At 43.4% G+C, this 18,681-nt stretch overlaps 1 protein-coding gene across 10 annotated transcripts in view; it reads left to right on the plus strand.

Moving 5' to 3' along the window:
• LOC128690974 (mitochondrial protein C2orf69 homolog) overlaps positions 1-18,681 on the plus strand; it is a 97,888-nt gene that overhangs the window by 6,695 nt on the left and 72,512 nt on the right. For 2 of the 10 annotated variants that reach the window (XM_070088417.1, XM_070088418.1), the window contains exon 2: positions 3,654-3,795. The exons of 6 other annotated variants lie outside the window; for them this stretch is intronic. In XM_070088417.1, coding sequence (XP_069944518.1) covers positions 3,743-3,795 — 53 coding nt within the window. In that variant the 5' untranslated portion in view covers positions 3,654-3,742. Of the gene's footprint in view, positions 1-1,976; positions 2,384-3,653; positions 3,796-18,681 lie in introns of those variants that run through there. 2 more of the 10 variants (XM_070088419.1, XM_070088423.1) reach the window with 2 other exon arrangements.

The following is an 18,681-nucleotide window of genomic DNA, read 5'->3' on the forward strand; positions in this document are numbered from 1 at the left end:
CTTTCTTTACCTTCCCTTCTTGCTGATGGACCCTTCTTTAATCCAGACTCGTTGACTTTTTTTACAGCAACTGATACAAAACACTGTACACTGTGTACGTCAGGCCCATACTGGAGTACGCAGCACCAGTTTGGAACCCACACCTGGTCAAGCACGTCAGGAAGTTAAAGAAAGTACAAAGGTTTGCAACAAGGCTAGATCCACAGCTCAGGATAATGTCCTATGATGAAAGGTTGAGGGAAATCGGACTGACGACACTGGAGGACAGAAGGGTCAGGGGAAGCATTATAACGACATACAGGTCTCCCTCAACATTCGCGAGGGTTAAGGGATCAAGAGCCTCGCGAATGTTGAAAAACCGTGAATGTTTGGTGCCCCAATATATTGTAGGGAAATATAATACAATACTGCCTCCTTAACTTGTTGAACCATGAACAATCATAAAATACATGAAAACGTCGTAAATTGTACTAAATATATACATGTTATGCTTTAATAACATGTATGTTATTAAATACCACAGACTCCACCAATGCCTCCACCAATGCCTCCACCACTTCCCCAACCACTGCGAGTCCCTACTACCCTCCCTCCGACCCCTGCAACTGGCAGCCAGCCCTCCCACCACTCGGTGTGGTGAGTGTTTTGTTTGTTCATTATTTGCTATTAAACTACAGTATAAATAATGTAAACCCATTCATGACTGCATATTGGAATGGCTATTCGGACAGGTATTGGACGGTGACATCATGTGTTTACTCTTGAACACAGCAAAGAATCGAACTTTCTGCTACTGCTAATAATAACAATAGTAATAATAATAATAATAATAATAATAATAATACGATATAATTGAAGAAGGAAATTGTACAAAAATACGAGGGAGTGGTTGACACATTGTCAGTGTGGCTTTGTTTATGCTGGAGTGAGCATTAGTCTCCCTGCTCTTCCAAAAATTTCACAATAATTCAGCAGTTGAGGCAGTGGTATTTAATAACATATGTGTTGTAAATAATAATAGTACATATTAATAACATGTATTATTATTATTAATAACATGTATGTTATTAAATGCCACTGCCTCAATCGCTTCCTCACCAGCTGCCTCACCCACTGCCTCAGTCGCTGCCTCAATCGCTGCCTCAATCGCTGCCTCAATCACTGCCTCAACAGCTGCCTCAACAGCTGCCTCAACAGCTGCCTCAACCGCTGCCTCAATCGCTGCCTCAACAGCTGCCTCACCCACTGCCTCAATCGCTGCCTCAATCGCTGCCTCAATCGCTGCCTCAACAGCTGCCTCAACAGCTGCCTCAACAGCTGCCTCAACCCTGCCTCAATCGCTGCCTCAACAGCTGCCTCACCCACTGCCTCAATCGCTGCCTCAACAGCTGCCTCGCCCACTGCCACAATCGCTGCCTCAACAGCTCCCTCAATCGCTTCCTCAACAGCTGCCTCAATCGCTGCCTCAATCGCTGCCTCAACAGCTGCCTCAACCACTGCCTCTACCCCTCCAGTCGCACTCAATCTACAAGTACCAAACACAATGAATTATTGTGAAATGTTTAGAAGAGCAGGGAGACTAATGTTCACTCCAGCACAAACAAAGCCACACTGACGATGTGTCAACCACTCCCTCGTATTTTTGTACAACTTCCTTCTTCAATTATATCGTATTTATTATTATTATTATTATTATTATTATTATTATTATTATTATTATTACTATTGTTATTATTAGCAGTAGCAGAAATGTTTGATTCTTTGCTGTGTTCAAGAGTAAACACATGTCACCGTCTAATACCTGTCCGAATAGCCATTCCAATATGCAGTCATGAATGGGTTTACATTATTTATACTGCAGTTTAATAGCAAATAATGAACAAACAAAACTCTCACCACACTGAGTGGTGGGAGGGCTGGCTGCCAGTTGCGGGGGTCGGTGGGAGGGTAGTAGGGACTCGCAGGTGGCGGGAAACTTGAATATGATTTGGCGGCTGGGAATTTGGCATTTGGGAATTCGCGAATGTGTGAAGCCCGCGAAAGCTGAAAACGTGAATGTTGAGGGAGACCTGTACAAGATACTGTGGAAATAGATAAGGTGGACAGGGACAGGATGTTCCAGAGAGGGGACACAGAAACAAGGGGTCACAATTGGAAGCCGAAGACTCAGAGGAGTCACAGGGATGTTAGGAAGTATTTCTTCAGTCATAGAGTTGTCAGGAAGTGGAATAGCCTAGCAAGTGACATAGTGGAGGCAGGAACCATACATAGCTTTAAGACGAGGTATGACAAAGCTCAGGAAGCAGAGAGAGAGAGGACCGAGTAACTATCAGTGAAGAGGCGGGGCCAGGAGCTGAGTCTCGACCCCTACAACTACAATTAGGTGAGTACAAACTCTGGTGATGATGCCTCTAGCACTCTCCTCAGGCCTTTATACCTTAATCTCTAGCTACCCTCTTCCCCTGCACTATCCATTGCCCTGCTGCACTCCATAATCATCCCTCTCCCTCTTGCTACCCATTACCCCTGCATCTTTCCCTGCCCTGCTGTGCTGTATAACCCTTGTGGTTTAGCACTTCTTTTTTTATTATAATTATAATGTAGTAACCAGGAAATGGCAACACTTACAGCAGCAGTTATCTGAACAAAGTCTTGGCTAAGACAGTGTCCAGTTAAACTTATAAAGGCATCACACTGACTGAGTGATATGTAACGGTGTGTGTTGTGTTCATGTGAGAGTATGTGAGTTAACCTTAAAATTGTGAGGTGTGGTGTTAGTGTTACTATTTTAAGCATGTACATTATGTAATAATATTTTAAGAATATCAGTTGTTGACAAATTTTCTCCGATACCATTACCATGGATATAGCTGATACCCACTATAGTACTGATATGTTGGCACAACCCTACTCAAAAGATCACAGTGTATGTATACTTGAAAAATTGATTTGTAATGAAAAAAAAGAAAAGTTCAATAAACTAGTCTCTCTGGACTCTAGCTTAGTACTTGTTTTCCTGTCTAAGGCTGTTTTTATCTTCCTAAGCAGTATTTATATGCAACATATATTATTAGGATAGGATAGATAGAAGTGAATGGAGACGAATGGTACTTGGGACCTGACGATCTGTTGGAGTGTGAGCAGGGTAATATTTAGTGAAGGGATTCAGGGAAACCGGTTATTTTCATATAGTCGGACTTGAGTCCTGGAAATGGGAAGTACAATGCCTGCACTTTAAAGGAGGGGTTTGGGATATTGGCAGTTTGGAGGGATATGTTGTGTATCTTTATATGTGTATGCTTCTAAACTGTTGTATTCTGAGCACCTCTGCAAAAACAGTGATAATGTGTGAGTGTGGTGAAAGTGTTGAATGATGATGAAAGTATTTTCTTTTTGGGGATTTTCTTTCTTTTTTGGGTCACCCTGCCTTGGTGGGAGACGGCCGACTTGTTGAAAAAAAAATATATATATATATATAATTAGGATTCTAGATTGTACTTAGCATTTTTTTTTTTCTAGAGTTTGTTAACTGGTCTTCAACTACAGTTTTTAATTAAATTAGGTACCGCATTCTACGATGAATTTAAATTTTATAATGCTTTTGAATGTTTTTTTTTTTTTTAAAGCTGAACAATATTATTTGCATTACCCAGGTACACATGCAGGATTTAAAAAATAAGGGATAACCTTCATTTGTATAAATGGAGCTATATACTGTGCAGTACTTGGGAGATGAATTGAAATGCTGAGCAGAGTTACAAATAGTGTAACTGCCTGTCTTCTGCTTGCAGTTCGGTATGTTGATATGTTTTCAATATTGAATATAGGGAGAGGTTTGCTTCATTTTATTGAAAGATATTTATTTAAAGTTGTGCAGGCAGATTCATTTAAAGAGTGTTATAACAGTGTATTGCTTTATTCTGGCTTAACCCACATTTGAAGCAGTCTCCCTCTGACTTTTTGTCAGCAACTGCTTTATTGCAGCAACTTTGATTATACAGTGGACCCCCTCTTAACGATCAACTCCCAATGCGAACAAATATGTAAGTGTATTTATGTAAGTGCGTTTGTACGTGTATGTTTGGGGTCTGAAATGGACTAATCTACTTCACAATATTCCTTATGGGAACAAATACGGTCAGTACTGGCACCTGAACATACTTCTGGAATGAAAAAATATCGTTAACCGGGGGTCCACTGTATTTTCCCTTCAGCACTCCCCTCTACCCTTACTGACTGTCTCTAGCATACTTCTAACCCTCACTGGTCTCTGATCTTGGCATATTTCATCTTTAGCACATCCCACCCTTCAGTGCTGTATGACTCTTGTGGGTTTAGGACTTAGTTTTGATTGTACTATAATAATATTCTGGCTTAAATTTACAAATGGTTTTAACATATTAAGATTGTAAATTTCTATAATGGGCATAGAAAGCTTATTATAGGGATTCAGTAGTAGTACTACTAAATTTTAAAAATTTTATCAAGCATAACCTGACAGTCAGTAAATTTACATTGTAGTACATATACTTTATCTTTATGCACTTGTGTATGTCTTCAGTCAAGTTTAGGCAAATATATTTGCCTTCAAGTTTAGGCACGTGTTTGTCTTCAAGTTTAGGCACATATGTTTAGGCACTTGCATGTACAGTGTACTTTAAGTCGAGGTACAAATTCCTTCTTAAGTTTAATAAATAATATTCTTTGATAATATAAAATGTAAAAAGTTTTCAAAAAGAAGTTACTAGTGTACTGATATATATATATTATACCAAAATTAATATAAGTCAGATCAAGGATAGTTTCTTGATACTCATTGACAACTTCTAGCACAGCAATATATTATAAATACCTTAACATCATTTTCTTTACCCTGTCTCTGTATTCATTTCTGTAATTAAGTACTCCTTAGCTTTAGTCTGTATGAGTATACCTGGCAAAGTGTATGGTAGAGTTATTATTGAAAGAATTAAGAGTAAGACGGAGAATAGGATAGCAGATGAACAAGGAGGCTTTAGGAAAGGTAGGGGGTGTGTGGACCAGGTGTTTACAGTGAAACATATAACTGAACAGTATTTAGATAAGGCTAAAGAGGTCTTTGTGGCATTTATGGATTTGGAAAAGGCATATGACAGGGTGGATAGGGGGGCAATGTGGCAAATGTTGCAGGTGTATGGTGTAGGAGGTAGGTTACTGAAAGCAGTGAAGAGTTTTTACGAGGATAGTGAGACTCAAGTTAGAGTATGTAGGAAAGAGGGAAATTATTTCCCAGTAAAAGTAGGCCTTAGACAAGGATGTGTGATGTCACCATGGTTGTTTAATATATTTATAGATGGGGTTGTAAGAGAAGTAAATGCGAGGGTCTTGGCAAGAGGCGTGGAGTTAAAAGAAAAAGAATCACACAAAGTGGGAGTTGTCACAGTTGCTCTTTGCTGATGACACTGTGCTCTTGGGAGATTCTGAAGAGAAGTTGCAGAGATTGGTGGATGAATTTGGTAGGGTGTGCAAAAGAAGAAAATTGAAAGTGAATACACGAAAGAGTAAGGTTATGAGGATAACAAAAAGATTAGGTGATGAAAGATTGGATATCAGATTGGAGGGAGAGAGTATGGAGGAGGTGAATGTATTCAGATATTTGGGAGTGGACGTGTCAGCGGATGGGTCTATGAAAGATGAGGTGAATCATAGAATTGATGAGGGGAAAAGGGTGAGTGGTGCACTTAGGAGTCTGTGGAGACAAAGAACTTTGTCCTTGGAGGCAAAGAGGGGAATGTATGAGAGTATAGTTTTACCAACGCTCTTATATGGGTGTGAAGCATGGGTGATGAATGTTGCAGCGAGGAGAAGGCTGGAGGCAGTGGAGATGTCATGTCTGAGAGCAATGTGTGGTGTGAATATAATGCAGAGAATTCGTAGTTTGGAAGTTAGGAGGAGGTGCGGGATTACCAAAACTGTTGTCCAGAGGGCTGAGGAAGGGTTGTTGAGGTGGTTCGGACATGTGGAGAGAATGGAGCGAAACAGAATAACTTCAAGAGTGTATCAGTCTGTAGTGGAAGGAAGGCGGGGTAGGGGTCGGCCTAGGAAAGGTTGGAGGGAGGGGGTAAAGGAGGTTTTGTGTGCTAGGGGCTTGGACTTCCAGCAGGCATGCGTGAGTGTGTTTGATAGGAGTGAATGGAGACAAATGGTTTTTAATACTTGACGTGCTGTTGGAGTGTGAGCAAAGTAACATTTATGAAGGGGTTCAGGGAAACCGGCAGGCCGGACTTGAGTCCTGGAGATGGGAAGTACAGTGCTTGCACTCTGAAGGAGGGGTGTTAATGTTGCAGTTTAAAAACTGTAGTGTAAAGCACCCTTCTGGCAAGACAGTGATGGAGTGAATGATAGTGAAAGTTTTTCTTTTTCGGGCCACCCTGCCTTGGTGGGAATCGGCCAGTGTGATAATAAAAAAAAAAAATAATTTATTTATGCTATTAGATATTAAGCAACTTTATTTTTTTTTTTAACAAGTCGGCCATCTCCCACCAAGGCAGGGTGACCCAAAAAAGAAAGAAAATCCCCAAAAAGAAAATACTTTCATCATCATTCAACACTTTCACCTCACTCACACATAATCACTGTTTTTGCGGAGGTGCTCAGAACACAACAGCTTAGAAGCGTATACGTATAAAGATACACAACATATCCCTCCAAACTGCTAATATCCCAAACCCCTCCTTTAGAGTGCAGGCATTGTACTTCCCATTTCCAGGACTCTAGTCCGGCTATATAAAAATAACCGGTTTCCCTGAATCCCTTCACTAAATATTACCCTGCTCACACTCCAACAGATCATCAGGTCCCAAATACCATTAGTCTCCATTCACTCCTATCGAACACGCTCATGAACGCCTGCTGGAAGTCCAAGCCCCTCGCCCACAAAACCTCCCTTACCCCTTCCTTCCAACCTTTTCGAGGACGACCCCTACCCTGCCTTCCTTCCCCTACAGATTTAAATGCTCTCCATGTCATTCTACTTTGATCCATTCTCTCTAAATGACCAAACCACCTCAACAACCCCTCTTCAGCCCTCTAATACTTTTATTAACTCCACACCTAATTTCCACACTCCGAATTTTCTGCATAATATTTACACCACACATTGCCCTTAGACAGGACATCTCCACTGCCTCCAACCGCCTCCTCGCTGCTGCATTCACAACCCAAGCTTCACACCCATATAAGAGTGTTGGTACTACTATACTTTCATACATTCTCTTCTTTCCTTCCATAGATATGTTTTTTGACTCCACATATACCTCAACGCACCACTCACCTTTTTTCCCTCATCAATTCTATGATTAACCTCATCCTTCATAAATCCATCTGCCAACACGTCAACTCCCAAGTATCTGAAAACATTCACTTCTTCCATACTCCTCCTCCCCAATTTGATATCCAATTTTTCTTTATCTAAATCATTTGATACCCTCATCACCTTACTCTTTTCTATGTTCACATTCAACTTTCTACCTTTACACACACTCCCAAACTCATCCACTAACCTTTGCAATTTTTCTTTAGAATCTCCCATGATCACAGTATCATTAGCAAAAAACAACTGTGTCAATTCCCATTTTGTACTTGATTCCCCCTTAATTTAATCCCACCCTTCTCCCGAACACCCTAGCATTTACTTCTTTTACAACCCCATCTATAAATATATTAAACAACCATGGTGACATTACACATCCCTGTCTAAGACCTACTTTTACTGGGAAGTAGTCTCCCTCTCTTCTACACACCCTAACATGAGCCTCACTATCCACATAAAAACTCTTTACAGCATTTAGTAACTTACCACCTATTCCATATACTTGGAACATCTGCCACATTGCTCCCCTATCCACTCTATCATATGCCTTTTCTAAATCCATAAATGCAGTAAAATCTTCCCTACCTTTATCTAAATACTGTTCACATATATGCTTCAATGTAAAAACTTGATCTACACATCCCCTACCCACTCTGAAACCTCCTTGCTTATCTGCAATCCTACATTCTGTATTACCTCTAATTCTTTCAATTATAACCCTGCTGTACACTTTTCCTGGTATACTCAGTAAACTTATTCCTCTATATTTTTAACAATCTCTTTTGTCCCCCTTCCCTTTATATAAAGGGACTATACATGCTCTCTGCCAATCCCTAGGTACCTTCCCCTCTTTCATACATTTATTAAACAAAAGTACCAACCACTCCAACACTATATCCCCCCCTGCTTTTAACATTTCTGTCATGATCCCGTCAGTTCCAGCTGCTTTACCCCCTTTCATTCTACGTAATGCCTCACGCACCTCCCCCACACTCATATCCTGTTCTTCACTCCTAAAAGATATTATACCTCCCTGGCCAGTGCATGAAATTACCGCTTCCCTTTTTTCGTCGACATTTAACCCTTAAACGGTCCAAACAGATCAACGTTCAAATTCGTAGTGCTACAAAAGTAGATCTACTTTTTTTTACATAATATAACCTGCCTCGGTGGGAGACGACCGACTTGTTAAAAAAAAAAAAATAAAAAAAAAAAAATAACCAAAAAAAAAAAAATATAGATAAAAGTTTTTTTACATGTTTTCAAATGTAAAACAAAAAAGAAGAGCTACATTTTTTTACATACTTTCAGATGTTGAAAAAACGTATATATACGTTTGGACCATTTAAGGGTTAAAAGTTCTTCAAAATATTCTCGCCATCTACCCAAACCTCCATCTCCCCATCTACTAACTCCTCTACTCTGTTTTTAACTGACAAATCCATTCGTTCTCTAGACCTTCTTAACTTGTTTAACTCCAAAATTTTTTCTTATTTTCATTAAAATTTCTTGACAGTGCCTCTCCCACTAGCATCTTCTCTCCTTTTGCACTCTCTCACCACTCTCTTCACCTTTCTTTTACTCTCCATATACTCTACTCTTCTTATAACACTTCTACTTTGTAAAAAGCTCTCATAAGCTAACTTTTTCTCTTTTATCACACTTTACTTCATCATTCCACCAATCACTCCTCTTTCCTCCTGCACCCACCCTCCTATAACCACAAACTTCTGCCCCACATTCTAATACTGCAACATATTACAAAATATTTTATAGTCACAAAGAAGGTATTTGATTCCTGGTATCATACAATGGGTACTGCAGAATTATTTATTTTTCCTGTTAATATCTTTCCTAAAATGTATTAGAAATTTTGTGGACATAATTTTGTTTCAACAGTGCTCCATACCATTACATATCTTGACTAGTTTGTCTCAGATAATTATTATTCCATGATGGTGTTGTTGAAATTTGAAAATGATCATAGATCAGCTGTTTGAATCCTCCTCTCATGTGTACTAAGACTGAACAGTTGGTTCAGATGTTTCAAACATTTTTAAAATTGTTGCGTAAAAACAGATTCTGAGGATGCTTATTTTGATTGAGTCACAGCATGGAAAAGTTATACTTCTATCACTTCTGCCTTTTCAAGGGGGGCTCCTTGGTACAGGGTCTGAGGAATTAGATCTTTTGGTCTCCTTCCTCAGACTGAACCTAATTACCCCCACTCCCCCCTTCCCTATCCCATCCTCCCTTTTTCCCTTTCCTCTTCTGCCTCCTGCCCATCCCTCCCCTATTCCCTTCCTATTTTCAGCCTTTGGGATTCTTCCCACAGGCACTCTAGTTCCTAGGTAGGAGGAAGGGTACTGGGGTCCATCCCATTCTGTTGAGGTCCTTGACGGTTGTGTAGTTCGCCATGGAATCTGGATCACCTGGAGGTGTCCCGATCCCTCTCCGGTCTCCCAGGGGTGGGGAGTGTCTTTCGGGTGACGGATGTATCTCTGGAGGCTGCCTGTCAGATTCCGGGAGGTGGTGGCCGAAGCAGGTATGCTTTGTGGCTGGTGTCCGTCTGCCCTCTTTTGTCCACTGAGGTGGCTTGGCGGATATGAGGTTGCTATCCCGGATTACTGGTTTACTGGCATGAAGGATAGGGTATGGCATGGGTTCCATGCTGCATCTGCACTACTTGCGGTGCTTGAGCCCTCTTGAGCACGGAGGGAGATCTACAACCCTTTTTTACCTCCTAGGAGCTATTGCTTCACATTCCCCCCCTCCCTTTTTTTTTATACAAAACAACAAGAAAGAAGTGACATAACCATGGAGTCCCAAATCCATGAACCTGCTCACCCTGGTTCCCTTCTGATTCCGCACCCTGTTCCGACCCTGCCTCATTATTTGACCACTCTTTGGACATTCCTAATACCCCTATACCTCTTACTGGTGTCGTTTCATTACCTGCTTCAGGTACTGGGGTTTTGACTGACTCCTTCGATACGTGTGACCTCTGCTCTTCTTTGACTGTACATCCGGCTTCTCCCTCTATGGTGCGACAGTTTTCGGATCGCCTGCCCATACCACATCGGACCCACTCTTGTCCCACACCTAAACGCCCAAGACCATTCCCTGATGATACTCTTCGCTTCCTTCTCATTCTTCTCAGAAATGACTGGCACTTCATGCACTCCCTTTACACGCTATGTTTCAAAATACACAATGGACTAAGTTTTTTACTCTATGACTGACTTCCTCTACTGCCTATCTTTCTGACCATAGTATTGGCAAGGCACTCTTATGCCATATTGGTAGATATATATCCTTTCATGCTCTCAAGAGCAGTACACACATCATCACTGTCCAGAATGCAAACCAAGCTCACGATCTTTCTGTCCTTACAACTCTTGATACTATGCCTGTAACTATTGAAAAACATCATTCCCTCAATTCTTGTAGTGGTACTGTCATTCTGCCCCATACTATTGTCCAACAGAATTTCCAGACATGTGGCGATGACATTCTGGAACTGCTGGAACTCCAAGACCTCACAGTCCTCAAAGTAGACACTTATGTCCTCCCTGCCCACAGGCAGAGACGATACCCTTGCATTGTAGCTCACTTAACTTTTGACTGGCGTGAGCTTCCGTCCTCTGTATATATAGTGGGATACCATTTACAAGTACGAAAGGTGATCCCTACACCTCAACAGTGTAGAAAGTGCTGTCATTTTGGTCATCCAGCAAAATATTGCAGGTCCATGGCCTAATGCCCAGTCTGTGGTGCCGACGACCATGCCTTTACAAGTACATCTTGTAGTCTACCTCCCTCTTGCCTTAATTGTCATGAGGCTCACCCATCTTACTCTCGCCGCTGCCAAGTTTACTTAAATGAGCATGAAATTCATCGTCTCAGAGGCAGAAGGCCTACCATATGCTGTGGCAGTCTCTCATCTATGCTTTCAAGGGAAACTTCCCTGTATTTCTTATTCTCGATGTCTTATATTCATCGGATCCTTTTCCCGATGGATTCTTTAATGAAAGTGCACTTCTTATACACACTGGTATTCCATACCATCAGCTCTTTGTTTATACTTCACTGCATTACACTGCAGCTCATATCCACTTGAATAAGTGCTATACAATCTGTTCTTTGTATCTCTCTCCTTCTTGGGCATTATCTATCCCAGATGTTGCATTTTTGGTTTCTTCCTTATGACCGCCACTTCTGTTACTTGGCGATTTTAATGCCCACCATTTCCTCTGTGGGGGTAGGGTCTCGCTGTGACTCCCGCGGCATTCAGTTGGAGGCTTTTCTTGCTTCTCTCCCCCTCCATGTTTTACTTACGGGTGCTCCCACCCATTTTGATCCTCTTACTCATTCTCTCTCTCGCATCTGGTCTTCGCCTGGTCTGTCCTCCCAGACTTACATGACTGATCATTTTCCGATCATCATTACTTCTCCTTTGTATTCACCACCTCCTCGTAGTCCACACTGGCAATTTGACCAAGCAAATTGGGACCTTTACTCATATCTAACTGCTTTTAGTGAGTTTCCTTCTTCGTCCACCATTGATGAGCTTTTACACCTCTTCTCGACCTCAGTTTTAACAGCAGCTTCACATTCTGTACCCCAAGCCTCGGGCAGGCATTCTCAGAAGTGCATGCCTTGGTGGTCTCCTGCTTGTGCTTGGGCAGTACGTTTGAAGCATGCCACGTGGGGCAGGTACTGGTACAGTAGAACCACAGAGAGATTCCCTGATTTTAAGCAGAAGAGAGCAGTCGCTTACCATGTAATTTGCAACGCTAAACGCACTTGCTGGTGGGATTGTGTTTCTACCTTCACTTCTGCTTCCTCTGAGTGCAGTCTGGAAAAAAGTATGGAAACTGAGTGGTAAATGCTCTCCTGACCCAGCTCCTGTTCTTTGGGTTGCCAGTGTTGATATCACAAACCCTCTTGATGTTGCCACCAAAATTGGTAATCATCTTGTCCGTATCTCTCAGGGACTTAATCTGTGCCCTTTGTTTCATTCCTCAAAGTCTGCCAGAGAATTAGAGCACTTAAACTTTTCTTCTATCAAAGAAGACTCTTACAATGTGCCTTTTGCACTTCTGGAACTGGAGGCAACACTCAGCTTGCCAGTCATTGGCAGCTAGGCCTGACGGTATTCGTGTTTGTATGCTACAGCATTTACATCGGTCAGCCCTTGCAGTCCTCTTACGACTCTTTAATCTTATCTGGTCACAAGGAGTTCTTCCCCAGCTGTGGAAATCTACCATTGTTTTTCTTTCTGCAAACCAGGTACTACAGGACATGATGCCTCCCACTATCGTCCCATTGCTCTTACCAGTGCAGTTTGCAAGGGGATGGAATGTCTGGTAAATAGACATTTGATGTGGTATTAGAGACACACAATAGTCTCTCCACTAGTCAGTATGGCTTTCACAAGGGCCGTTCTACCATTGACAGTTTACTACATTTAGATACGTACAGTGGTCCCTCGTTTTTCGTAGTTCTTGGGAATCATATTATTATTATTATAATCAAAAAGAAGCGCTAAGCCACAAGGGCTATACAGCGCTGCAGGGTAGGGAAGGAAGCGAGGGTATTGGATGGCAGAAGGGAGCAGGGATGATCAGCAGGTTACAGAAAACAGCGGGGCAGGGGATAGTACGGGGGTAGAGGGTAGCAAGAGATTGAAGTAGAAAGGGCTGAAGGTATCAGAATTTGTGAAGTAAGTTGTTGTCAAAAAGTCAATGAGAGAGTCCGGATGAAAGGTGGGTCCATCAGTGAGAAGGGAAGGTAAAGAGAGAGTAGCGGAGCGAAGACGACGACAGAGGTAAATTCTGCGTGCTCGTTGATAAAGTGGGCAGTCCAACAGAATGTGGCTGACTGATAATGGAGCTTGGCAATTCTCACAGAGAGGAGCAGGACGCCTCTCCATGAGATATCCATGAGTAAGACGAGTATGGCCAATGCGAAGACGGGAGAGAGTAGTCTCCCAACCTCGACACTGGTGATAAGAAGACGGCCAGTAACCTATACTCGGTTTAATAGATTGAAGTTTGTTGCCGAGCATAGTAGACCAACGTTGTTGCCAACGGGTGTGAAGGTGGGAAGATATTGCAGCAAAATAGTCCGTAAATGGAATACCTCTATAAGAAACTGGTAGGTCATGTACTGCTGACCGCGCAGCAGTGTCTGCCTGTTCATTGCCCTGTACGTCAACATGACCAGGGACCCAACAAAAAACAATATCTTTATGCTTGGTAAAGATGCGGCGTAGCCAAAGTTGGATACGGAGGACTAAGGGGTGAGGTGTATCAAATTTTTGTGTAGCCTGTAAAGCACTAAGGGAGTCTGAGACAACCACAAATGATGACACAGGCATAGATGCAATATGGATAAGTGCTGTAAGGATGGCATACAATTCAGCAGTAAAAATACTAGCCGAAGATAGTAAATGCCCTTGTACGACGCTGTCCGGAAACACTGCTGCGAATCCTACGCCGTCAGAAGACTTAGAGCCATCTGTGTACACGGCAATGGCACGAGAATGAGAGTGAAAGTGGTCAAGAAAAAGAGAGCGAGAAGCGACCGTAGACAGTTGGGCTTTCGAGCAAGGGAGGGAGAAAGAACAGACTCGAACAGCTGGAACTTCCCAGGGGGGTAGGGAAAAGTGAGATGCTACATGTACATAGAAAGGTGGTAGTTGAAGAGAAGACAAGAGCGAATGAAGGCGAAGAGAGAAGGGACGGAGTAAACAGGGGCGGCGAACAAATAAAGAATGTCTACTAATGTCAGTGACCATTCTATAAATGGAAGGATTGCGGAGATCATGAGAGCGTACATAGTAGCTCAGGCAATGGGCATCATGGCGATCGGATAAGGATGGAACGTTCGCTTCTGTATAGAGGCTCTCGACAGGGGAAGAGCGAAAAGCACCAAGGCATAAACGTAATCCTTGGTGATGAATGGGGTTAAGGCTAGAGAGAGTAGCAGGAGATGCCGCTGAATAGATCTGGTCACCATAATCAAGTTTCGATAAAATGAGGGTGGAATGTAGGCGGAGGAGGGTTCGACGATCAGGTCCCCATGAAAGATGAGCAAGGGTTTTAAGAAGGTTCAGCCGGCTGTGACAAGTTGCCTTCAGAGAGGTAATGTGAGGTTTCCAGGATAACCTACGATCAAAGAGGAGGCCCAGAAACTTGACTGTATCACGTTCAGGGATACGGGAGCCATAGAGGTACAAAGGATGATCGAAGATGACAGAGCGTCTAGTGAAAGTAATTTGGTGGGTTTTAGTGCTGGAAAATTTAAACCCACGTGTGGTGGCCCAATTGGAAACACGGTCGACTGCATGTTGGAGAGAAACTGTAATGAGGTGACAGTCAGCGCCTGCACAGGCAATAGCGAAGTCATCAACATAGAGTGATGACCAAATATTTGATGGAAGACTAGAGGCCAAATCATTAATAGCAAGGAGAAAAAGTGTTGTGCTCAGAACACATCCCTGGGGGACACCTTCAGCTTGGATAAAGTCCGGGGAGAGCACATTACATGTATTAACCCGAACACTGAAATGCCTGTCAGTTAAAAAGTTCTTAAGGAAGGATGGTAGATTGCCTCGAAGGCCTAAGGAGTGGGCTTGGGCTAAAATATTATACCTCCAAGTTGTGTCATATGCCTTCTCAAGGTCAAAAAATATGGCAATAACCGAGTGGTTATTCGCAAAGGCATTACGAACATACGTATCCAAGCGTAGTAAGGGCTCTATGGTAGAACGTCCCTTACAAAAGCCATATTGACGAGTGGAGAGACTGTTATGTGTCTCTAAATACCACATTAAACGTCTATTTACTAGGCGTTCCATTACTTTGCAAACTGCACTGGTAAGAGCAATGGGATGATAGTGGGAGGTTTCATGTCCCGTAGTGCCTGGTTTGCGGAAAGGGAGAACAATGGCGGATTTCCACAGCTGTGGAAGAACTCCTTGTGACCAAATAAGATTGTAAAGGCATAATAGGACTGCAAGGGCTGACTGATGTAAATGTTGTAGCATACGGATATGAATGTCGTCGGGCCCAGCTGCCGATGATTGGCAAGCTGAGAGTGTTGCCTCCAGTTCTTGAAGTGTAGAAGGCACATTATACTGTTCTTCTCTGAGAGAAGAAAAGTCCAAGGGTGCTAACTCTCTGGCACACTTTGAGGAAAGAAATGAGGGGCATAGATGGAGTCCCTGAGAAATACGGACCAGATGATTGCCAATTTCATTGGCAACATCTAGTGGGTTTGCTATATCAACACCAGCAACCCGCAGAACAGGAGCCGGGTCAGGAGAATATTTACCACTCAGTTTTCGTACTTTTTTCCAGACTGCACTCATAGAGGAAGCAGAGGTGATAGTGGAGACATAATCTCGCCAGCAAGTGCGTTTAGCATCACGGATGACACGGCGAGCGATCGCACGCTTCTGTTTAAAATCAAGGAGTCTCTCTGTGGTTCTATTGTACTGGTACCTGCCCCATGCAGCGTGTTTCAAACGTACTGCACGAGCACAAGCAGGAGACCACCAAGGCACGCATTTCTGAGAATGCCTGCCCGAAGTTTGGGGTATAGAATGAGAAGCTGCGGTTAAAACGGAGGACGAGAAGAGGTGTAAAAGCTCATCGATGGAGGACGAAGAAGGAACCTCTCTAAAAACAGTTAGGTGTGAGTAAAGGTTCCAATTTGCCCGATCAAATTGCCAGCGTGGGATGCGAAGAGGTGGTGAATATGAAGGGGAAGTAAGAATGATTGGGAAATGATCGCTGTCATGTAAGTCCGGGAGAACAGACCAAGTGAAGTCTAATGCGGTGGAGGAAGAGCAGACTGAGAGATCGATGCAAGAGAGAGTATGAGTCCAAGGATCAAAATGGGTGTGCGTACCTGTATTTAAAACATGGAGGGGGTGGGTGGCAAGAAAAGCCTCTAACTGAATTCCACGGGAATCACAGTGAGACCCCCCCCCAGAGGAAATGGTGGGCATTAAAATCACCAAGTAACGGAATCGGTGGTGGTAATGACGAAACAAGAAAGGCAATATCCGGAATAGATAATGCCCGAGAAGGAGAGAGATATAAAGAACAGAGCGTATACCACCTATGCAAGTGGATACGGGCTGCTGTGTAATGCAGCGAAGTATGAACAAATAGCTGATGGTACGGAATATCAGTGCGTAGAAGAAGGGCACTTTCATTAAAGGTCCCATCAGGAAAAGGATCTGAAGAATACAATAAATTATAGCCTGAGATGGGAGAGATAACAGCAGAGTGTAATTTTGGTTCCTGTAAGCAAATACCAACAGGGGCAAACTGGGAGAGTAACATCTGAAGCTCATTCCGATTACCCCTGAGGCCGCGTATATTCCACTGTAAATAGGCCATGATTGGCAATGATAAAGATAATTGAAATCCGCAGGTAAGGGTTCCTACGGACTAGAGGGGTTAGAAAAGTCCACATGCGGAGGCAGTGGAAAACGTTCAAGCAGCGAAGGAACGGTGCGCTGTGAAGAAAGGAGTTGTGCAGATGGAGGAGAGGAGAGAGAAGGAACAGAGGGTGGATCAGTGTCCATTGATGGTTTGGTCTCTGCAATATATTCAGAGATTGCTTCAAGTGTTTCGGAATTCAGAGACGTCGTATGGGAGACAATATTGGAAATGGTAGGGGGAGGATGAGTAAAGATTGGAACTGTATTGGACTGTACCGAGGTAGGGGGGGTCGAAAGGGTGGAGGGAACTGGAGAAGCGTGGAAGGGGATAGAAGAGGCAGAAACCTGGGAGGTGGCAGAAGAGGAAGAAACCTGGGAGGGAACAGGGAAGGAAGGTACAGTACGAGGAGGAGGGTGAACCTCTACACTTGTAACAGAGCCAGTGAGAGGGGGAGAACCAGGGACAGAGACAGGGAGGGTAAAATGAGGAGGTGGAAGATGGGTAGGAGGTGTTAACGGACCTTTTTTTGACTTTTGAGAAGTAGAGGGACGATTGGGAGGAGGTGTCATACGAGATCTCGTCGTTACTGAGGCTTGTGAGAGAGAACACGAAGAAGCGAGATCAGACTGAGGCGTTGAAGTAGGGACGTCTGAGCCGAGGACAGCAAAAGGATTAGATACAGGAGTGACTATGGGAGAGGTAACCACAGAGGTGGGTGTAGAAGATGGGATACCAGAAGTGGGGGGACGTTTTGAAACACGGGAATAAGAAACACGTGGTAGTCTCCCTTGGAGGCAGAGATGAGAAACTGCCATGGCATAAGGGAGACCTTCTGTCTCTTTGAGGTAACAGATTTCCCGCTCGTTTAAATAGACTTGACAACGGCAAGAGTACGAAGGGTGAGCCTCATGACAGTTAAGGCAAGAGGGAGATCGATTGCAAGACGTATGAGAATGGTCATCAGCACCACAGACTGGGCATTCGGCGATAGATCTGCAATATTTCGCTGGATGGCCAAATCGCCAGCAATTTCTACACTGTTGCGGTGTAGAGATCACCTTTCGGACTTGTAACCGATGTCCTGCTATATAAACTGAGGATGGGAGTTCTCGGCTGTCAAAAGTTAAACGAGCCACATTGCTAGGGTATCGTCTCCGCCCGCGGGCAGGAAGAACGTAAGTGTCTACCTTGAGGATTGGGAGATCTTGGAGTTCCAGCTGTTCAAGAATGTCAGTGCCACATGTCTGGAAATTTTGTTGAACTATGGTATGGGGCAGAATAATGACGGTACCACTACAAGAATTGAGGGAATGATGTTTTTCAAGAGTGACAGAAACAGTATCGATATGGGAAAGACGAGAGAGCTCATGAGCCTGGGTAGCATTCTGTACGGTGATGATGCGCGTACCGCTCTTAAGAGCATGAAAAGAAATATCTTTACCAACATGGCGTAGGAGTGCCTTGCCAATACTGTGGTCAGAAAGATAGGCAGTAGAGGAAGTCGGTCGTAAAGTGAAGAATTTAGTCCATTGTTCAGTCTGAAAATGAGCGTGGAAAGGTAGTGAAGGACGTGCCGATCGTTTCTGAGAAGAATGAGAAGGTGGAGAAGTATCATCAGCAGGTAATTGTCGTTGGCGTTTAGGCGTGGGACCAGAGTTGGTCCGACGTGGAATGGGTCGGCGATTTGAAAATTGCTGCACCGTAGAGGGAGAGGCCGGAAGCATAGTCAGAGGAGAGCGAAGGTCCAATAAATCGAAGGAGTCAGTCAAGGCCTCAGTACCTGAAGTGGGTGAGGAAACAGCACCGGCAAGAGGTACAGAGGCATGAGGAGTGTCTGAAGAGTGGTCCAAAGATGAGGCGGGGTCAGAA

The sequence above is a fragment of the Cherax quadricarinatus genome, chromosome 24 (assembly GCF_038502225.1).
Source record: "Cherax quadricarinatus isolate ZL_2023a chromosome 24, ASM3850222v1, whole genome shotgun sequence".
Lineage (NCBI taxonomy): Eukaryota > Metazoa > Arthropoda > Malacostraca > Decapoda > Parastacidae > Cherax > Cherax quadricarinatus.